Source organism: Dermatophagoides farinae, chromosome 1 (assembly GCF_024713945.1).
Source record: "Dermatophagoides farinae isolate YC_2012a chromosome 1, ASM2471394v1, whole genome shotgun sequence".
In the NCBI taxonomy this organism is placed as follows: domain Eukaryota; kingdom Metazoa; phylum Arthropoda; class Arachnida; order Sarcoptiformes; family Pyroglyphidae; genus Dermatophagoides; species Dermatophagoides farinae.
In genome coordinates this window covers 8,709,586-8,732,553 of record NC_134677.1, presented here as the reverse complement: position 1 = coordinate 8,732,553, position 22,968 = coordinate 8,709,586, and the positions used below count along the sequence as shown (strand labels likewise).

Below are 22,968 nucleotides of genomic sequence, written 5' to 3'. Positions count from 1 at the left end.
TTGTATTTGAAAAAAATCATTCAATTATCATCATTGAAAAAGTCACATTATGAAGAAAAAGAATGAGCAAATGAATGAATGAAGCGATATTCTTAATGGAACCAACAAACACACTGATGATGAGAATATAAAAATAGATATTGCGCTCTCTCACAAAAGATTGAAGCCAACTTGTAGAATATTCTGTGTATGTGTGTATGTGTGTGTCTGTCTGAATTGGTTAAAGAGAAACAAAACAAAAAAAAACAACAAAACAAAACAAAGTCAATGGCAACATTGATCAATGAAGGTTGTGCGTGCATGTGTGTGTGTGTGTGTGTGTGTTTGTATATACAATTTTTTTGTGTGGCCTAAATTCTTTATTCTTTTGTTGCCATTATTGAAATGGAACAATCAATCGATTCTTTTCATTATATTTTGTGATGTTTAATGATTTTTTTCCTTTAAAAAAATGTGCCAAAAATATTTGTTAAAGATTCGTAAAAACCAATGGTTTATTATTCAAAATAAGATGTGATTATATGTGTGATTTATTCATCAATTGAAAAATGATACAAAAATTTAAATTTTTATCCAAACGAACCAATTCTTGTGAACAAAATGATGATTATAATAATAATGATAGCTCTGTAATAACATCCGGTTCGGAAAAGAAATTGGTTAGCCGTAATGCTGTCATTTGTTCATCGGGAAAGGATAAATATCGTCATGATAGTGAAAGAGCCAATATTCCAATACGACCAGTTAATTCGGAATTGGAATATGTTCCAGAAAGTAATAATAATAATAATAATCATCTTAAGGTTAATAATCCGATTCATGCATCAAGACAATCAATGTATTGTACGAATGATTTGATTGCCAGTACATCATCATTATGTCCTTCACATCATTCACAATTAAGTCGACAAAATTCAACCACTAGCCAGGTGGTCAAAAGACATACGGTCGTCAATCGTTTGGATCTAGAATCATCAATGATGATTGGTGGAAAATTTCAGAATCCATGGCCCAATTATAGATCGCCTACATTTACCAACATTCTTAAGCTAGGACTTTCACGTGACAAAAGCAATGTTGCATCGAAAAAAGTAATCCACACACACACACACACATCACAACCCCTGTGTTGTTGATAAAGAAAAAAAGAAATAATTAGAATTTTTTTCTTCAAGGATCTGAATCAACATTTACCCATTCTGGAGCCGAATATTTCAACTGAACCACCAGAAAATTCATTTCGAATCACTTGGTTAGGTCATGCTTCTGTGTTGGCCGAATTCGATAATATGGCAGTATTGACTGATCCAATGTTTAGCGAAAGAGCATCACCTAGTCAAGTGATTGGTCCAAAACGTTATCGCGATCCTCCATGCACGGTGATTTTCTATTTCCATTCGATTATTTTTGACTCATTGTTTGACTTATTGTTTATTTATAGGTTCATGATCTTCCTTCGAATCTGGATGCCGTTGTCATATCACATTCACATTATGATCATCTTGATTTAAACACTGTCGTTCTATTAAATGCAAGATACGGCTCGGATCTTCGATGGTTCATTCCTATCGGTCTAGGTTTGTTTCGTTGTTCTCCACACATTGTGAACGTTTGAAAATAATAAATTCAAAACAGGTGATTGGTTTGGTCGAGTTGGCTGTGAAAATGTTGTCGAATTAGATTGGTGGGAAGAGAATTGTGTACCCGACAAAAATGATGGTAATATCTTAAAGTAAATAGTGATCAATTAGATCAATCAATCAATTTTAATTTCAGTTTCATTCGTATTCACACCATCACAACATTGGAGTAAACGAACATTGACTGATGACAATAAATCTTTATGGGGAAGTTGGGTAGTTAAAGGTCCTCGTTATCGATTCTTTTTCACCGGTGATACCGGTTTTTGTGATGTATTCAAACGAATTGGATCTATATATGGCCCATTCGATGTGTCGGCCATCCCAATTGGATCGTATGAACCACGAAGATATATGAAATATCAGCATATTAATCCAGCTGAAGCTGTTCAACTACATAAAGATTTACGAAGTAAATTTTCTGTAGCCATTCATTGGGGCACATTTGCTTTTTCAGATGAAGTATGTAATTGAATTTATTCATTCTTAATCAATCTTAACATTGTCTCTTTTCTAGCATTTTTTAGAGCCACGTAATCAATTACGAATCGAAGCCGAAAAGGCTAGGATTAATTGTAAAAAATTTGCCACATTCATGCATGGTGAAACTCGTATCATCACCCCTAGCGGAAAGGTTGAATCAACTCATCAGAATAAAATTGTTACATAAATCATTGTATATTATAATTACCTTTTTTTTGATCTTCTGTGATATTTTAATTTTACTTTGTCTTAATAAATTCAAATTCAATCATTGTTCTACTATTTATACATGATGTGCTAAATGGAGTTTAAATAGACAGTCTATGCTGCAAGTTTAATTTTTTTTAGAGCCTTTTCGAGTGTAGAAATTTTTTGCAAAAAAAAAAACAATTTTAAATCTTCAAAATGTCATTATACGATGATATTATAACACGAAATGATGAATCGAACAGCAAAACATCGAGCATCAAATTATTACAAGATCATCTTCAAGTAAAAAGAACGACTGCAAAGGTAATTAGAATTTCATGATTAACAATGTGTCAAGTTTACCTCACGTTTTATATCCGAAGAACAATTACAAGCCAAGTCCATCATCATTGTATGGAGGTTACAACAGAAACATATCATCCAAAATGGACGAGGTTCTGCCCACTCCGGTCATCAGTGTAACACAGTTAAATATGACTAAGCAAGGTGCTTCAATACTTGGTGGTGATTGGGACATTAATGAGGAATACGATCCACGATGGCCAAATGATTATGAGAAATTAATCAAAGAACGCAACGAACAACAAGAAAAGAAAGCATCAAAATCACAGGTGATAGCCACTCGAAGTCTTGGATTAGATTATGACGATGATGATGATGATGAATATGAAAACACGAACAACCATCGATCATCATCGGATTCAAAAAGCAAAACATCGGCAACGTTTGCACCGCCAGCATCTTTATTGGAAAATGTTGAAAAAGTCGCCAGTTCAAATTCGAATAAAATACCCAGAGGATTTGAAGTTAGTTCAGTGGCTGCCAAAATAATGGCCAAAATGGGCTACAAAGAAGGCCAAGGTCTTGGTAAAGAAGAACAAGGCATCAATAAAGCATTACAGGTAGAGAAGACCAGTAAAACTCAAGGTAAAATTATCTACGAAAATGAAAAGAAAAATGAAGATTTGCCTATCACTGAAATGTTGAAAAATCCATCTAAAGTGTTACTATTACGTAATATGGTTGGTCCAGGTGAAGTGGATGCCGAATTAGAACCAGAAACAAAAGAAGAATGTTCAAAATATGGTGAAGTGATTAAATGTCAGATTTATGAAAAACAAGATTATGAAAGTGATGAAGATGCTGTAAAAATTTTTATTGAATTTGCACACGTTGATTCAGCTATCAAAGCATTGGTCGATCTGAATGGCCGCTATTTTGGTGGCCGTATTGTTAAAGCATCATTCTATGAACTAGACAAATTTCGTAAAGGCAACATACAATAGTGAATGATAATAGTGGAAAAAAAATTGTACGATAGACAAATGTGTTATCATAAAAATTTAAAAAAAAATTAATCAATGAACACGACAATTTTTGATAATTTGTAAACGTTTTTGTAAATTACACATATACTGACGAAAATGGCACATTGATTTATGAATTGAACCATCCGAAGCACTATGAATAATAAATTCTCATTATATAACAACGATAATCACCAAATTGATCAACTAACCAGATTGATTGTTGTTGTTGTTGTTGATGGCGATGATTATTATTATTATTATGGTGAATAGATTTACAATTAAAATTACATGTACAGGAACCATTCGATTGGCAAATTGCTCCAAATCGGCATCGATTACGCAAACATGAAAAAGTGCCATTATTATTGATGTTGTTTTTTATTGAATCATCATGAACACATTTTCCTTTGAAATCATTACATTGTTGATTGATCGATCCTATCGGATTACAATTACATGCTATGTATATATTTTTAATTATTTTATAATCATCATTTTTTCAAATAAAAATTTTCAATTTCTTACGTTTACAATCCATGTCTGTTGAATTGAATGAAATAAATAAAAATAAAAATCAATAAAAAAGCAATGGATTCAAAGAATTTGTTTTTAGAATAATTGCCTTTACTATTGATTGTTGTTCCAGCAGCATTCCAATAGTCCGTGGCGCATGAATCGCATTTTATGCCTTGAAATCCTTTTCTACAGGAACATTGACCATTTTTTTCATTACATAATTGAGTAATAGATCTTTCTATACCATTCTTATGGCAATGACAATAATCTGCAATAACAATAATATCGATTCAATGATTCAACTACAACAACAACAACAACAACGACAAATCAAACGATTGGCTTACGTTTGGTACAATTGATTTGTTGCTTCGATCCATGACAGCCATATTGTAGCATATCGCATTTGGATTGAAATATTCGATTATCTATTTGTGGGTATTAGAATACAATCGGGGATTAGTTCTCAATTATGGTCAGCAGTAGCAAAAATCCATACCACAAATGTGTATGTAGTTGCTATCCATATCATCATGTAACCGACAAGTTCGATTCTAATTTTTTTTTGTTGTTGTTGTTGAATAAGTTTAATATTAGTCATCATAATTCAATATATATTACAAAACATGACTAAAATAATACCATTTCATTCATGTTACAATCGATATTAGTATTGTCCAATATCAATGATGATGATAAATGTTCAGATTCAATTTGAATTCGATCTTGAATTAATGATGAAAATTCTTCTAAATAATTTTCATTTGTCTCTTCACATTGTCCATAGAATAATCTAACATAAAATACTTTAGAATGGGAATCGTTTTTATATGAATAAAATATAATACATACGCAATCAATTCTTTACGGCTATTACAAGCCATTCGATTCATTTCACATTCATTACGATATGTATTACCATCTATTAAAAAAAACAAAATAAATAATTGGTGTGTTTTTTTTTTAATCATCAATGAAAATGTTTTCGTTTGTATTATGGATAAACAAATCGAACAAAAAAAAAAATCTCCAACCACCGTAAATAAAGTGTTAATCAATTCCAACGTTATCAAAGCGTTAATAATCATGCAGGCAGGAAGGCAGGCAGGCTAGGACTTACCATTAGCACATAATGGCTCAACTAGATTGTTTTGGCAATTATCCGTGCATAGACATTCACCATCCACACAAGTAGCTCCTGTAAAAATGATAATAAAAAAAAAGAAAAGATCCAGAATATTAACAACAACAACAAAAGAATACATCCAATGTTGGATCTAAATGGTGGATCGTTTTTTTTGTTTTCGCGGTCTGAATGGTTCGTAAATAATAATTATAATTATCCGGTAAATTGGCCACTACATAAACTAAAAATAGGAACCACTATCATACAATGAGCCAAACGCGAAACGAGAAAACAAAAACGATCCACAAAAATGGAATAATCGAAAAAATGGGATGCAAATTACCGTAGTGACAAATAACGTTGTGGCATAAATCTATATATATATATTAAAAAAAAGCAGAATATTTTATCAGGATAAAGTGTACAAATAAACAAACAAACAAACGAAAAAAAAAGAAGAGCCATTAATCGAATTGTAAAAAAAAATGAATAAATATAGAAAAAAATACGCTTACCGCAACTAGAATTGAAATGAATTTTGATCTGTTTCCGTATACGACATGATGCTACTCGTAATTCACATTCATTTTCATATGTTACGCCTTATTAAATTTAATTGTAATCATCATCAATTTAAAAAAAAAATGTTGTGTGTGTGTGTCTGTAATGTGATGCCTATTTTTTTGGGCTTGTTTTACATTCTATTTATCTATTATCAATCTAAATAGCTATTCTATATAAAAAAAAATATCAATGAAAATGGAAAGCTCAGATGTTGTTTTTTTTTGTTTTGTTTTGTTTTTACCATTATCTCCACAAACAGGCTGATCAACACTGAATGAGTTATGTTCATGTTTGTTGTTTTAGAACAAAAAAAAAATTCAACAATGAGTAAAATGAATCGTAAGAAACAGAATCAATGGAAATAAAAATGAAAAAAACACATCATCTTACCGAATACAAACTTGTGGACAAATACATTCAGGAATATTTTTTTCATTTAGCTGACATTTTGAATAATATTGACATTCAGGATAACACTGGCCTATATTTATTCGATTAGATAACAATTATTGATCTTGTGTGAACTGACATACCACAAACACCATGATGTAATACAGTAATATCGATTTGCCTAGAGCAAGCATACGATCTCATTTCACATTCATTTGCATAATTCTGATGATTACTACCACAAACTGGATCATATTCTTCCAATTTGAGAAAATAAACAATCATTGTTGTTGTTGTTGTTGTTGTTGATGATGATGTTGTTGTTGGGTACGAGAGAAGAGAAAAATAAAAATAACCAAATTCAAAGAGTAAAGCAATTAATACAAAAAAAAAATATTTGGTTTTTTTTTAGTTCTTCTTCGGGGGTTTACACACAACAATCATACCATTTGAACAATTATTCTGACATTGACACGTCTTCATTGTAGCTATTGTTGTTGTTGTTGTTGTTGTTGTCCTCAGGCTTGATAATGATGTGTTTGTTGATTGTTGTTGTCTATTGATATATTGGCATTTAGCATAATGATGACATACTTGATCACCACATACGATACCACCATCCTTACGATCAATGGTAGAATAAATAGCATCATCATCATCATCATCATTATTATTTGAATAATCGGACCATTTTGTCTTTTGTTTGTTAGTCTTTGTTGTCGCTGTTATCGTTGTCTTTGTACAGAAATTCTTATCGACCGGTACAACATCGATATTATAGAAACAGGAATATTTTTCCAATTCACATAATGAATCATATAATTTTCCATTCGAACCACAAACTTGATTTTTCATTATTCAATGTAAAAAAAAAATTGTGAAAAGAATTGAAAATGGAAATTTTATTTTTGAATTTCAAATCATCACATCATACCTGGTTGTTGATGGTGATTATTATTCATCGAACAAACATCCGATGATTGTGATGAACAAACACATTTAGTATGGCCATTTTCGTCCACTTGACATCGTTGATAACGTTGACAGACAACATTCTTACAAAGGGCTGCATCTGAACAACAACAACAACAACAACAACAAGAAAAATGTGAATAAAAAATTAACTTAATTCGATTTCCATTCCATGAGAGAAGAAAAAAAATTTTTGATTTGATTTTGGATTCATCATGTCATCATAGAAAAAAGAGAGAGAAATGATTCATAAAAAGTATATATATGTATGAAGAAAAAGAAAAAGAAAAATTTTCCATTTTTTTCCATTTAAAAAAACTTGAAATGTAAAGTTTAAAACAAAACAAAAAAAAATTGTCACAAAATATGTGTGTGTGTGTTTCATGTTAAAATCTCAATGATTCACTTTTTTTCATTCATTCATTCATTCGCTTGATTTATGTTAATTGTTCACAAAAAGAAATAGAAAGAAAAAATTGGTTTTTTTTCTTTGTTTTTTTTTTTTGGTTTCTTCTTGGTTTTAGTTTTTGTTTCACTATACATCCAATTTATGAAAAAAAATTCGAATTAACTACAGAGAAAAAACTTTTGGCCATTTTTTTCAAGTTTGATTTTTTTTTTTTTTGATTTCAAATTCAGAGGAAAAAAAATTGATTCAAAATCAATGTGTGATTATATTTTTTGTTACAATTTTACATTTTTTCCTCACTTATGTGTCTGTGTGTCTGACAATGAAAAGATCACCATTGCAACTCTTGCTCACACACACACACACACACACACACACACATTTTTTTAATGTTATCATCATATCATTATTATCATCATCGAAAAAATGGTGATTTGTTTTCGTTTATCATCATCGTGTCTAACACAATCTAACACTATCGATCAAAATACATATAGTTTCACCAACCATGGATGTGTATTTTTTTTATTCGTAAGTGTTCATCGTTGAATCCTTTCTCTCTCTCTCTCTCTCTCTCTCTCTCTCTCTCTCTCTCTCTCTCTCTCTCTCTCTCTCTCACTTATTGTTTCTGCAACTGTCAGACAAGGAATGATAAGAGAAAAAGATACGAAAAGCGTATAGAGGATGCCATCGATTTCTCTAGAGAATCTCTCTTCATTCATATAGAATTTTCATATATGAAAAAAAAAAATTCTGAAACAAATTTCGCAAGTTTTTCTTTCGTCGTCATCATCATCATTGAGAATTATATGCACATATACATTTTGTATGGTTTTTTTTTCTGTTGTTGTTGTCTATCTAGATGTTATGATCTCTATGATATTCTTTCATTTTCATTTTCACTATGTGTTAAATGTTTGTCAATATTAATGACCTGTTTAATGTGATTCTCTTTATACAAATTCCATCAACATTTTTTTGTTTTGTTTTTTTTTCTTTTGTTTTTCCATTTTCATTCATTCATTATTTTGATTATGAATGATGGGCAATCATCATCATCATCATCATCAGTTGGGCGTTGTATTTCCTCAAATGCAAAATGTTGATAGTACAGGGGAATATACATGAATTCATGAAAAAAATTTTCAAAAATTTTTTTTTCTCGATACAGTCTAATCGGATTGAGAACTTTCGACAGTTCAATTTAACACTTTTGTTTCATGACCATTAATTATTCACAATGATTCGCAATGATGTCATGTTTTAAATGTTTGAATGACAAAAACAACAACAACAAAAAAACCGGATATCAAAATGACACAGAATCGAAACAGATTTTATTAATTAAAAACCAAACATTTTTTTTCTCAATGTCAATTGGATTTTGGAAATATCCCTTTTTATAACATGAATTTCATACACACACACAAAGACAGAGAGACAGACAGAAAGAGAGAGAGAGACAGACATAAAAGGATCGGATTCATGATAATGGGATAATGTTCATTTGAAAATCAATTTAACTGATGGTTTTTTTTTCGTTGTTGTTGTTGCTATTATAGATTCTCAATTCGATTGAACAATCAAACATTAATATAGACTGTTTGGAATGACATCCAACCTTGACAATCGTCATCATCATCATCATTATATTTTTTTTATTATGTACGAAACAAAATTACACAAGTTCAATGTACCATTTCAACAACAAAATGATGACGGTTTAAATTGTTTGAATTTCAATTTCAATTTGGAAAAAAAGGTTTATTTTGTCAAATGTCAAATGGCCAACAACAATATCGATATAACCCTTTGTGGAAAAAATTTTCGATATGTTCGATATGCAAAAAAACATCATGATGATGATGATGATGAATAATGAGGTAAATGGATTTGATATAGTCGAAAAAATTTTAAATTTAAAAATAACAAAAAAAAAATTCAATGTTCATTCATACACACTCAAACATCTCTTTTCATTACGGATAGATGTGTGTGTGTGTTTGTGTGAATATTGAAAAGCAACACGAACCCAACTGAACTGAACTGAAAGCAAAAAAAAAAGATGAGAAAGACAAAACACAATATACACAAAAGGGATGTAAAATAATGTGTAAATCTCCCATATGGATTCATGTCAAAGTTAGTTAACTTTTTTTTTCTAACTCCTCAGTTTTTGAAACTATGTGTATACGGTTTGATTTGTTGTTGTTGTTGTTGTCGTTGTTCTATTATTATATGGATGTGTCTTATTTTGTCTCATTGTCTCACAAACTGGTGCAAAAAAAAATGTTCAAAAATTCAATGCATCACACGTATCTAATAATAAATTATAAATACATTAATTTTTACATTACACACAGATCACACATTTCTCAATTTTTTTTTCATTTTGAGAATGATGAACTCGTAATAATATTACCCATTTTGTTTTGTTTGTCTTAGGTTTTGTGGGTGTGATTTTTTTTTTTTTTTTTGATTCTGAAATCCATGATGATGATGAAATTCGAAGAATTGAATTTGAATTTTAAGAAGAATATTCTCAAGATAGTTTTGCCTTTCATTTTAAGGGAAAAAAGATGACAAAGCAAACAATAAAACATTATCATATAGCGTCAACAATTGGATAATTAATTTTCATTTTAAAATCGAGAAAAAAAGTAGTGAATTTGATTTTCTTTTTTTTTCTCGCAATTTTAAAATAGTGTTACACAGGCATAGACCGAAAAAAATGTCATATCTATAAGTATCGTCGTCGTGTCAAACCACCGGCAAAGTCATCCATCTATTTAATGGTGGGTGCCATCTTTTCCTTTCCCATACAGAAGACACACACACACAAACATTAATATCTTTCAAATACCGATATTTGTCTTGTTTTTATCATTCATAGAGTGTGTGTATGTATGTACATTGTATATACCCGAATGTGCCGGGCCCTGTGTGTGGGATGTATCTTTATGTAAATAGGATGAAAAAGAATGCGTGCCTAAGTAAACAAAAAAAAAAAAAAAACACGATGGATGAATGAATGAATAAATAAATGAATGGATCGATGAATGTTAACAGAAATACTACAAAAAAAACGTTTTGAACAACATTCAATGTTTGTTACATATAACCAAAAAGAAAAAAAAACTTGTAGCTTTTAACACACGCACACCCAATGCCAGAAGCTAATTTTAAGCATCATCATCATTATCATCATCATCTCTGTTTTCATTTTAAATGAAGTTTTTTCTCTCTGGATCAAATTGTCCATTTATGGAATGAATATTTTTTTTTGTCTAACAATTAATGATGAATGTGGAATCATGCATTTTGGTCATTTCAAGAAGCATTATGGTTTTTATATTGTCTCATCATCATCACCATAGGAAGTGGAAAAATCTACTTTTGACGATTGATATCGTTTTCGAATATTCTATATTCAACAACATCCGAACTATTTATCACATTTAAAGTACATAGAAAGAAATTGGCTCGATTATTATTGCTGCTGTTGTTGTTGTTAAATGTCCATACACTTAACTATCGCCATTCTTATATATGGGGAAATAATTGCATATAAAATAAAATAAAATCATCATCCTATCTATCGTCGGATAAGAGAGATGCTTATCCGATGATGGGCGATTCAAATGGAGTTCCAAAAAAAAAATGAGAAAAAAAGATATGCTCTCTCTCTCTCTATCTCTTTTATCATTATCAAAATAAAGTGATCTAAAATGGCTTATGATCTGAATCTTGGTTCATCATATCTCTTATAGTTATCGTGCATCATGTTGAAATGAATGGCACATAAAGGCCAGAAAAAAAGTTATTATTTATATTTGTAATTATTTCTCGTTATGTGTATAAGTGTGTGTGTGTGTGTGTGTCAATGTCCATTATATTCTTGCTCTATGGGAATTCTTCATTTCCGATCACTTTAGTCTACTTTTTTCCCTGTCTCTCTATCCCCACATCAAAATGCTTTTTTTTCATCAATATAACAAAGAAGGATATCGATGATTGTTCCGATACTAAATAGGAATTGTCTCTTTTTTCTCTTACTAAGATTAATGAAAACAAACATGAATGAAAACTTACCACAAGTACCATTTGATGCAATACGTATGTTTTGTTGTTTATTACATGATTCATATTTTAGATGACATTGATTAATATATGTTGTACCGTCTGAACCTATTCCAAAGGTCAAAAGAAAAAGATGAAAAATTCAATTATGAAAAAATTTATCATCATCATCATTGTATATACTAACCACAAACAGGTTGATAATCATCAGGACAACTTAATGGACAACGACAGTATGCTTGATTTGTATATTCATCCAATATACATTCAGCACCATATTGACATTTAGATTTGCAAAAATCTTAAAAAAAAGAAAAAAATTTCAATAAATCCATATTCGTATTGTCAAACTTGTGTTTGTACCGCTTTTATTGGATTTCCGTTGTGCAAGCTGTTGTTTATCTATATTATTAAAAAAAATACAAATATGTTACCCACAGAATATTCCGAAATTGAAAATGAAACAAAAAAAATCAAATTGAAAAAGAAAAGAAAAAAAAGGGTTTCATAATTAAAAATTATATTTTCATTCAATCGAATTGATAAATGCGGTACCATCATCATCATCATTATCATCGATGATTTTATAAAAGAGTAAAAAAAGGTTAGCTATATCAATATTGAATGGAAATCACGAGAAAAAAAAATCTTACACTACCTCAACAATGATTGATCATTGAATATCATTTTACATATAATGTGCCGGGCATCAAAATGTGATTATCAGTTACTACTAACTAGTCAGTAGTAGTTGTTGTTGTTGTTATTACATAGATAGATAAATAGTTTTTCTAATCTATATCTTTTTTTAGCTAACAAACTTGTTTGTTCGATACCCTCATCTATCAAAACAATTCATGCGAAACACAATTCTTTTGGAATTATCAAATCTGTCGATAGGCCACATACAGATATATATTCAGATTTTGGAAATAGCTCAATACTTATGACAAGATTGAAAATGCAGCATTTATGAACAAAAAAAAAACCAATCGGGACCATCTTTATAAACAATTCCATCATCAACAGCAACATCAACAATCAGGATGTAAATGATAAAGGTGTAACCGAGACAATAACACCTCAGGTGTTGATGATCATGATGATGATGATGATGATGATCGGTGAACATCCGAATTGAGAGATGGAAAAAAAACATCATTGACATGCAAAAAAACAAAATACAGTTTTTTTTTTGTTTTGTTTTGAGTTTTCCCAGAAGGCTTGAATCTGAATATGATGAACAATTTTTTTTTTTCATGATGATGGTGATCCATCCAAAAAAGAGAGCTTCTATTCTATTTATATCAAGACATTTCAATCATCAATATTGAATTGATGTGTGTGTGTGTGTGTTTGACTTTTGAAAAAAAAATTGATATGGTTCTTGATGAAAGATTTCCGTTTCATTTAGATAATGTGTTTTGGTGTGATTTAAAAACAATACACAAAAAAAATGTGAAAAAATCGTTATTTCACTTACAATCGATAAATAAAAATGTACTTCCAAGTGGTACGACTACCAACATCTAAATTTATTTTTGGATTTTAGAATATTACTTGAATATTGAATTGATTCGATTATTCAACTAACCATTATACCGGTAATTAATATAACCATTAATGCATAATATGTCATTTTACTGGTAATCAATTTATGTTGATTTTGATGATTGACATTGGCCAATTCTACAGTTGTTGTTGCCGTTGTTGTTGTTGGTAGATGACAAAGGCCGGCTGTTGAAGATTTGTATTGCTGTTGTTGATGTGGATATGGTGAACAATCTTCGATTCGATCATTACCACCACCAGCAACACCATAACTTTGTACAAGATAGCTGGAATCATTTGTTCGATTGATTGTTGTTAAAAACATTTTTTTTTCTTAATTAATAAGATGGCGATGATATGTTTGATGAATTATGAATTCTATGCCTAAACCAAAGAAAAAAAAATCAAACTAAAGATAAGTGATAACAAGAGAATGAGAATTGAAAACAAAATTTCTATATTTACACAAAAGGGGAGCAATTTCAATATATTGATAATAATATGATGATGAAATAGGTGAATTATCTTCTTTTCCAATATATAAATTTCGGTCTCATCATATTGAGATGATATTCTCTTATCATTGTGTATATCGTCGTCGTCGTATTTTATTGTAATTGTAATAATATTCTCTATGTCCCAAGAGTTTCTGTTTATGTTGAATTTAGCTTGCTTGTTTGATTCGTTCATTTATTCATTCATTTGGTTAGTTACGCTAACGGTATTTTCGTTTTTTTTTGTGTGTTTGATGTGTGTGTGTGTGTGTGTTTGTATCGGGCTATTATTATTTGCACAACCAAATTGAAGACTAAGACGAGAAAAAAACGAGAAAACCAGGAAAAACGACGAAAGAAAGAAAAAAAAACTTATACAAACATTTAAATACTAAAACTTGTTGTTGTTTGCTTCAAATGGAATTAATTACAAATGTCAATATAAGATCTGTGTGCACATACAACACACACACACACACACACACATACACAAAACGCCCAAAATGGATCATTGTAGATAATAATGTTTGATATTGATCAGAAGCCAATATTTATAGGCGACAATGACGATGAGATGCTAACCAAATTAATAGATTCAAAATTTTTATCGTCATGATCATCATGTTTTGGGAAATTTTTTTGGAAAAACATTTGAATGATTGATGAAATTTTTTTTATAGAAAATTTCCACACATGAAAAATGATTGTTTCGAATGAATGTTTTTCATGAGCAAGAGATAAAATTCAATTCAATTCATAGTTCAAACAGGTATCGTACGTTTTATCATGAAATTTACAAATTTCTTTTCACAGAAAACGTTTCGAATTTCTGAAAAAAAAATTAATCAAAAATTCATAATACATACCTTTTGATGATCAACAACAATCGATCAATGATTTGATTGGAATCTGAACTTTGTATTTGTGTCAACTTTCAACAGAATATTTTGGCATTTGTTTTGATTGTATTGATCTGAAAGATTTTTGTTTCATATGAATATCATCATCATCATCATCGTTATTATGATTCCACTGTCGACACAATTCAAACACAATGAAGATTTGTTCATTGTAAAAATAATGCCGCCAAAAAAAATATTTATTATGACCAAAAAAAAAACCAGCAAACAATGAAATGTAACGGCGCATTCGATGCATCCACTGCGATCAACTCTTCTATCATATGTGTGTGTGTGTGTGTATGTTCCAGAAAAAAGAATAGAACACAAAAAAAAATAAGTGTGCCCGGCCCACCAAGCCACGCCGCCTCTTTCTTTCCTTTTTCTTCGGTTTCTTCCATATGTGTGTGTGTGTGTGTGTGTGTGTGGCTGATGATACTAGAATAGATCCAATCCAAATCCGTTTTTATATTCGAATGTAAAAGAATTCAAGAATTCGAATCTACAAATCATCATCATCATATCAATGACGTTCGATTTTTCTCATCTAGTGATTCTTATTCTGCTAATTGAAATATTTTGAATTTATACGCAGATGATAATTTAATCAAAAAGGTAAACAATACATAATTCAAATGACAATTTTTTTCATTCCATTATTTGTCACACACACATACAGACACATATAGAAATTATTTAATTTCATTGAAATATTTTTTTTTTTTTTGCTTACAAGCAAAAGAAACAAAAATTGTATTGTATCACTCATTCACAACGACATGTAATTTAAATAGATGACTTTTGAGTTTTTCGATTGAAAAAATTTTTTTTTTCTCGTTAGAATCGAATTTATTTTTCACACACACACTCACACACATATTGTGGGTGATAGAATCTCAATATTCTAAAATGAACCAAATCGAATGAAATGGAATCAAATCGAACGATGAAACAAGAATCCCCGATCCATTTGCCCAAAATGTCTGCAGTTGACTATTGTGTTTGAGTGTGAACAAAATAAATAAATCCTTCGATTTTTGTTAGCTCTGGTTGGTTACGGTTATTTTTTTTTTTTTAATTTGCCTAATCCAAGTCAATAAATTATATAATTTCGAAGAAAAGAAACTTTAAATGATTCGAATCAAAAAAAAAAAAAAAAAAAATTCAATCATGACTTTTGTCCATGAATGAATGAATGAATGAATCAAATGAAAACAATATAATCCTTTTATACTTGCCAATAGTCACACAGAGAAAAAAAAAGTTCAAATAAAACATTTTGTTCAAAGCAAAAAGCAAATCAAATTAAGTGAGTAGAATATATCATCATCATCATCATCATTACAATTATCGATTGGTTAAGTTTTGAGCCAATTTGAATATTCATCGATTTGATTCGTTTTTCTTTTTTGTTTCTCACTGCCAATTCTCGATTCCAACCGATATATTTCGATAATCGATTAATAGATTATTTTCTTGCTTATATACAATAAACATTGCTAGTGGTTTTCTTTTCATTTTTCTTCAATTTTATTTTTCCATGTTTGAAAATCATTCATTTTATTATCATCATCATCCATATATCGGCAAAAAAATGACCGCTTTGTTTTTGTTATTCAAAAACAAATGACTTGGATCAAATTCGATTCTATTCAATTTGATTTTCATCGATAACAACGCACACACACACACACACATCTTTTTCTTTGTACACAGGTGCTGGACGCCGGCATGATGGCCAATAGATCGATTCGATTGGCGAATAACACAAGTGCACAAAAAATTCTTTCAAATTGCATATAGTATGAACGCATCATCATCATCATCATCATTACAATCTCAATGTCTTGACGATCCACTTGATTCATTTTTGTTTCGAAGATGGAGAAAGAAAAAAACCAAAGAAATTATTACTCTTTGTATAATAGAACCAATAAAAAAAAACTTAAGCCTCAGCATTAAAAAAAACCACTGAAAAAAAAACAGTACAATAATGATGATGACAATAATCTCGAGAAAATAACATATCGTTAGATAAATAGCCATTATACCAATTATTATTTGGTCCAGATTGTCGTCAATATGATTTGTTTATTTTCAATCCTTCACCAATTCTTATCGTGGCCACACACATTTCCGATTCATAATAGAATCGACTTTTTTCTGGATATATACGCCATCTGTTGTAGTCAATATACAACGCTTGGATCATCTACTATTCTATGACGCTTTCATATATTATTTTGATGATACAGAATCAGGATTCTTATTGTTGTGCGTGTGTGTGTGTGTGTGTTCCATCATCATCATCACTATATATGAAAGTAAATTCAGTTTATTGACAGAACAAAACAAGAATAAAATTGAGCAATGAATTTAATCTTATTATTATCATCATCATAAAATTTTTTTGCATCAATATTATGTTATCAGATGTTTTTGTGACAAATCTAATCTTTATTATTATTATAGTTTTAGCCAATCATTTTCCATCCATTCAATCATGTTATCGATCCACTTTGGATCCAACAAATCCTTGTTACAAGAAAAATTGTCATCTAGGTGCCGAATGTATTATATCATTCGATGGCCGTACAGCTGAATGTGTTTGTATGGAGAAATGTCCATCATATGGTGATTCAAGAGGAAGTCGTTTAGTTTGTGGTACAGATGGCCGTGATTATCCTAATCTTTGTGAATTGAATCGACATGCATGTGAATTTTCAAAAGAAATACATGTACGATACAATGGTTCTTGTGGTATGTTGTATAAACAAACAAAAAAATAAAATTCTCGAATTCTATAATTGTTTCATTCCTAGATCCATGTTATGGTGTAAAATGTCCTGCCTCACAAATATGTCAAGTGGATGATAATCGTAATCCAATCTGTAAATGTAATTGCGCTTGTGAAAATGAATTCGAACCTGTTTGCGGTAGTGATGGCAAAACATACATCAATGAATGTACACTTCGAGTGGAAGCATGTCGAAGTTCGAAAAGTTTACGAATATTACATCAGAAAGCTTGTTCAGAAAACAATGCATGCAAATCATTGAAATGTTCACAATATCAAGATTGTGAAATTAATCGCTATGGAATAGCTACATGTCAATGTCCAACCAGTTGTAGTAAGATATTGAAACCGGTATGTGGTACCGATGGCCAAACATATGATTCTGAATGCGATCTAAAACGTCAGGCTTGCATCAATCATCGAAATATTAGCATCCGATATATGGGTACTTGTGATTTGGAAAATTTTTGCCACCGAAATCATGGTATCTGTAAATATGGTTCAATTTGTGGCCTATCACCGACAGGCAATTATAGTTGTCTTTGTCCACAATGTAGTGAAGAATATGCTCCTGTTTGTGGTAGCAATTTGTTAACATACAAAAATCGATGCAAATTCCGACAGGACATGTGCGAAAAACAAATCAATAATGTTACATTTTCCGATGGTTCTTGTTTTGGATGTGAAAATATCAATTGTCTTTATTATTCCAAATGTGAAACCGATGATCAAGGTGGCCATTGTGTTTGTCCAACAAATTGCAAAAAGAAATATGATCCAGTATGTGGTTCCGATCTGATAACCTATACGAATGAATGTGAATTACGAGTTAGTGCTTGTAAAAAACGACAAAACATTTTAGTCATCAAACGTGGTCCATGTAATTCATGTCAAAATGTTCATTGTGAATTCGGTGCCCGATGTGAGAATGGAGCCTGTATTTGTCCAAAAAAATGTCCTAGTTATATTGATCCTGTTTGTGGATCAAATAATGTTACCTATGAAAATCAATGTCAATTAATGGTTTCTGCATGCTCAAGTTCTAAAATAATCAACATACAATACAAAGGCTCTTGTGAAGGAAGAATTCCATTGCTCAAAATCACAGATTCATTAAGCACACGATGCCAATATAATACATGTAAATATGGTGGAATATGCATGATTGATCATCAATCATCAGATCGCTATAATTGTTATTGCAATTTTAATTGCTCAATATTCACGGCAAATTCGGAGAAAATTTGTGGAAGTGATGGTCGTATCTATGAAAATGAATGCATATTTCGCGAAGAAATTTGTAACCGACAACAAGATATTAAAAAAATGGATATGATTTTTTGTAAAAGATTTTTAAACATACCTTGTCAAGGCCAGCCACCATTGATCAATGAATATACCAAAAAAGAATACGATTGTCAGCACCAGAATTGTCCGAAAAATAGCTACTGTCATAAAGGATTGGATTTTGCTAAATGTTGTCAGGAATTGGATTTCGATGAAGATTGTTCCGATACGGTTTTCGGTTGCTGTCCTGATCAGAAAACATTGGCACTTGGACCGAATCAGGCTGGATGTCCGAGTATTTGCCAATGTAATCGACTTGGGTCATATCTGGCCAAATGTGACCCCAGATCACATCAATGTTATTGCAGACCAGGTATGTGACGAAATCTATCTCTGAATTACTAAACGATCCAAACAAACAAAGTAAAACGTTTTGTAAAAGGATAAATTTTATTGTAGTTTTTTATTCAGTGGTTAACATCGCCAAACTAAATATGCAATTTTAGAACAAGTTTTACATTAAAATACAAAATTGGATTAAGTTCGAATATTAGAATGTTGACATGTAATAATTTACGGCAACTGCGCTGTCGTTTCTTAACACAGGTATTGGTGGTGTTCGTTGTGATCGTTGTGAAGCTGGTTATTGGGGATTGCATAAGATTTCCGAAGGAAATGCCGGATGTATTCGTAAGTACAATGCTATTGTTTTTTCTATGCATTTTTCTAAATTATAACAATTTTAGGTTGTAAATGCAATAAAATTGGATCATCTCGAATCGATTGTGAACAAATGACTGGCCGTTGTGTGTGTAAACCAGGTAATTTATCAATGTTCAATGATTGATCAACAAACAAAAATTAATGCCAATTAACCAGGATTCCAAGGAATGAAATGTGATATTTGTTCGGAAACAACATTTGGACATCTGGATCAATGTCCAATCGACCTCAATATTACGACCGATATGATATCTTGTACTGATAATATTCAATGCAATTTCAGTGCAATATGCAAAAATTCCCATTGTGTTTGCGATTTTGATTGTCCTTTCAGTACGGATCCAGTATGTGGTAGTGATGGAAAAATCTATGAATCTGAATGCCATCTGAAATTGTATTCATGTAAAACGCACAAATCTATCATGTCATTACCATCGGATAGTTGTTATCCTACTACGATTGTATTTCAAGATTCTGCCACAACAAGTCCAGTACGTCGTTCAACTCGTTATCAAGATTATGATGTTCGTTTGACTAAAATGTTGGACATGTCCGAAAATGAGATTGTTTTGAATACCGGTCCAACCATGCCAACAATGGTTGATTATGATTATCGATATGAAGAATCGGAAAATATTCACTTCAACGGTGATGCTTTCCTCGAAATGGATACGCTTAAAGCACATTCGAAAGTGAAAATTAAATTGGAAATCATAACATTTTCTATGGATGGTATCATTCTGTATAATGGACAAACAAATACGGGAGAAGGCGATTATATTGCATTGATTATCAAAAATTCATTTATTGAATTAAGATTCAATCTGGGAAGTGGAACTGTTGTTCTGAAAGGATCAAAGCCTGTTACACTTGGCCGTAATCTAGTCATACAGATTAATCGTCAATTTGCCGAAGCTTCACTATCTATAAATAATGATCAGATAATCGGCAAAAGTGAAGGTCCTCACAAACTTTTAGATTTAGGTCATAGTCTTTTCATCGGTGGATTACCATCATTGAATCAGAAAAAATTTGCCGATCTTCTAAGCGTAAAGAAAAACTTTACTGGTTGTCTACATTCATTGATCATTAATGATAATCGTGTTCATTTGGATCAGAATTCCGAATTTATTAACTGGATCAATATCGGTACGTTGTTTGTGTGTGTGTTTGATTGAATTAAAATTATTGATTTTTTTCCAATTTAGAAAATTGTGACAAAAGTGCTTGTAATCAATCGTTTTGTAAAAATGGTGGCAAATGTCGGCAACGTAATTTATCATTTAAATGTATATGTCCAAAAGAATTTATTGGTGAACAATGTGAAACGAAAATATGTTCAGGACATAAATGCACATTCTGTCAATATGATCATCATGTTTGTAATAAATGTAAGCCAGAAGAAAAAAATTTTACCTGAAAATATTATTACCAAATTTTTTTTCAAAATGTAGCTCATTCAGTTGCTGTCATGGATTTCTGGAATCAATCCTATGTACAATTGCCAACGTTACAAGGTGTTAGCCAAACATTTGTAATTGAAGGTTGGTTTCGTATTGATGATAGAATTTTGAGAAATTAAAATCCACATTTGTTCCTCTCGAACAGTTTGGCTTATGACACGAGCATTGAATGGTTTAGTCATGTTCAATGGCCATACTCAAGGTGATTTCCTTCAACTTCATCTAAATCAGGGTCATATTTATTTTGATTTTAATCTTGGAAATCCAAAAAACAAAAGGTAAAAAAGTGAAATCTTTATTTTCAAATTTGATATTTGGATTTTTTTTCTCGCGCCAAAAATAGTGGAAGTGTTTCTATCAAGTAAGTTTCATGTAATTTCTATTTATGACTGATGTGATAATTTTTTGGGAAAAAAAATCCAGGTCTCAAAATCGATTGAAACTTGGAGAATGGCATCGAATAGTCATGATACGTCAATCTAAAATTGGAATGTTACAAATGGATGATGAGTATGTTATAATCAACAAATTATTTCCATTTGAATTAATTTTTCATTATTTGCAACGAATCACAGTCCCTTATTGACAGATATGGCAATCGGAAATCTGAATGAATTAAATCTCAATCAACCATTATATCTGGGTGGTATGCCTTCCACACAAAATGTTAGCGACTATTTTAATGGAGCAATACAACGTATTGTGGTCAATGGCATCATACAACGAAACATTATTGATAAGGCAATAAATCTAGTGAATGTTCAACCATATCAGGGTCCACCTTGTGGAGTAGAAAATCCATGCCATAATGGCCAATGTTTACCATGGTGTAAGTGATCGATAATTTGTTATTATTATAAAGATTAATGATGAATTCTTTTTTTGCCAGTAAATGCATTCATTTGCCGTTGTCAGCCAAATTATCACGGTGAATTTTGTGAAAAAGGTAAACCGATCTGTCGAAATTATTCTTATAACATCTGTACCTCACATTTTTATTTTTAATAGCTATCGAAAAGAATTCCAATTCAATATTACGAAGATCCTATTTGGACAATATGACTACAGTGGATTTGCAATTGTACTAGAATTTTTTTACATTTTTACTTAATGAATTTTATTTTATTTCATATTTTTTTCAGAATTAATTATCATAAAAATTTAATCGAATTGAAATTACGGACAAAAAATGAAGATGGATTAATCTTTTGGTTGAGCAATGATTCGAATACAATTTCGGATTATATTGCATTAATATTGATCGATGGTTATCTGGAATTCAGTTTTAATCTAGGTATACGATCCACTTATCTTAGTATACGAAGTTCAATCAAGATCAATGATGGTGAACTTCATCAGGTTACACTAACCAGGTATGAAAATTGATTTGGATATTTCATCATTAAAAAAATACATTGATTTATTGGAATTTTTTTCCACAGAGATAAACGAATAGGCACTATGGAAGTGGATGAAAAATACATGTCCAGCTCTCTTTCTCAGGATGGCGCCAATGAATTGAATACAAATGGAAAACTATGGATCGGTGGATGCCATTCGCTACCAAATGGCCTTACACCGGCTTATTATCAAAATTTTATCGGCTGTATAGAAATGCTTAAAATCGAAGGAATATTGATCATAAATAATGTACAGAATTCATTTGACTGTTCTTTCAATTAGTAAACAATTATTTATAAGATAGATTTTTAAGACTAATAAATATAAAAGATAAAAGAATTTCACCGTCAGAACATTAATGTTTGTTCAATCTACAGCCATTCAGTCAATTTATTATTTTTTTGAACCAAGTGCTGCCATCTATTAATAGCAATAATAACCAAATTTCTGAGGTGCCGAAAGTGGCGACCCCTAACGGATTTACACTGAACTAAAATTTTACGAAAAAATGACAAAAAATGCAAAAAATTAGTTGAGTAGAAATCCGCTAGGGGCCGCCACTTTCGGCACCTCAGAAATTTGGTTGTTATTGCTATCAATAGATGGCAGCACTTAGTTCAAAAAAAAGTAAATTGCGGAAAAATTTGATTTAC

At 30.8% G+C, this 22,968-nt stretch overlaps 4 protein-coding genes across 6 annotated transcripts; 3 read left to right on the top strand and 1 right to left on the bottom strand.

Moving 5' to 3' along the window:
• The first annotated feature begins 548 nt into the window (after positions 1-548).
• On the top strand, positions 549-2,409 carry LOC124492981 (N-acyl-phosphatidylethanolamine-hydrolyzing phospholipase D). The gene is made up of 6 exons (XM_047056010.2): positions 549-1,091; positions 1,176-1,379; positions 1,442-1,577; positions 1,636-1,719; positions 1,777-2,102; positions 2,158-2,409. The coding sequence occupies exons 1-6, from the start codon at positions 549-551 to the stop codon at positions 2,308-2,310; spliced, it is 1,446 nt and encodes a 481-aa protein (XP_046911966.1). The 3' UTR covers positions 2,311-2,409.
• Positions 2,410-2,462: 53 nt separating this feature from the next.
• Spf45 (splicing factor 45) lies at positions 2,463-3,825 on the top strand. Its single transcript, XM_047056011.2, has 2 exons — positions 2,463-2,636; positions 2,696-3,825. The coding sequence occupies exons 1-2, from the start codon at positions 2,529-2,531 to the stop codon at positions 3,617-3,619; spliced, it is 1,032 nt and encodes a 343-aa protein (XP_046911967.1). The 5' UTR covers positions 2,463-2,528; the 3' UTR covers positions 3,620-3,825.
• Positions 3,478-14,981, bottom strand: LOC124492980 (agrin). Of its 3 annotated transcripts, none has more exons than XM_075735475.1 (22): positions 14,612-14,974; positions 13,295-13,660; positions 13,184-13,229; positions 12,064-12,102; positions 11,888-12,001; positions 11,713-11,808; positions 7,174-7,311; positions 6,686-7,081; positions 6,383-6,496; positions 6,240-6,330; positions 6,091-6,119; positions 5,801-5,887; positions 5,629-5,658; positions 5,280-5,357; positions 5,012-5,081; positions 4,802-4,952; positions 4,659-4,713; positions 4,507-4,587; positions 4,266-4,427; positions 4,169-4,183; positions 3,853-4,102; positions 3,478-3,794 (listed from the first exon to the last, which is right to left on the bottom strand). In XM_075735475.1, the coding sequence occupies exons 2-22, from the start codon at positions 13,574-13,576 to the stop codon at positions 3,692-3,694; spliced, it is 2,427 nt and encodes an 808-aa protein (XP_075591590.1). In that variant the 5' UTR covers positions 13,577-13,660; positions 14,612-14,974; the 3' UTR covers positions 3,478-3,691. The 3 variants fall into 3 exon arrangements, 2 of the variants coding, with proteins under 2 accessions (XP_075591590.1, XP_075591589.1); XM_075735474.1 differs by having other exon boundaries at positions 13,295-13,635; XR_012832503.1 differs by lacking the exon at positions 3,478-3,794 and having other exon boundaries at positions 3,982-4,102; positions 4,266-4,345; positions 4,404-4,427; positions 13,295-13,635; positions 14,612-14,981.
• Positions 14,982-16,912: 1,931 nt separating this feature from the next.
• On the top strand, positions 16,913-22,651 carry LOC124492979 (agrin). Its single transcript, XM_075735473.1, has 15 exons — positions 16,913-17,404; positions 17,467-19,101; positions 19,335-19,418; positions 19,475-19,549; positions 19,608-20,600; positions 20,660-20,842; positions 20,906-20,995; positions 21,060-21,192; positions 21,258-21,275; positions 21,338-21,424; positions 21,490-21,743; positions 21,804-21,860; positions 21,923-21,995; positions 22,057-22,287; positions 22,357-22,651. The coding sequence occupies exons 1-15, from the start codon at positions 17,068-17,070 to the stop codon at positions 22,595-22,597; spliced, it is 4,491 nt and encodes a 1,496-aa protein (XP_075591588.1). The 5' UTR covers positions 16,913-17,067; the 3' UTR covers positions 22,598-22,651.
• Positions 22,652-22,968: the final 317 nt, after the last annotated feature.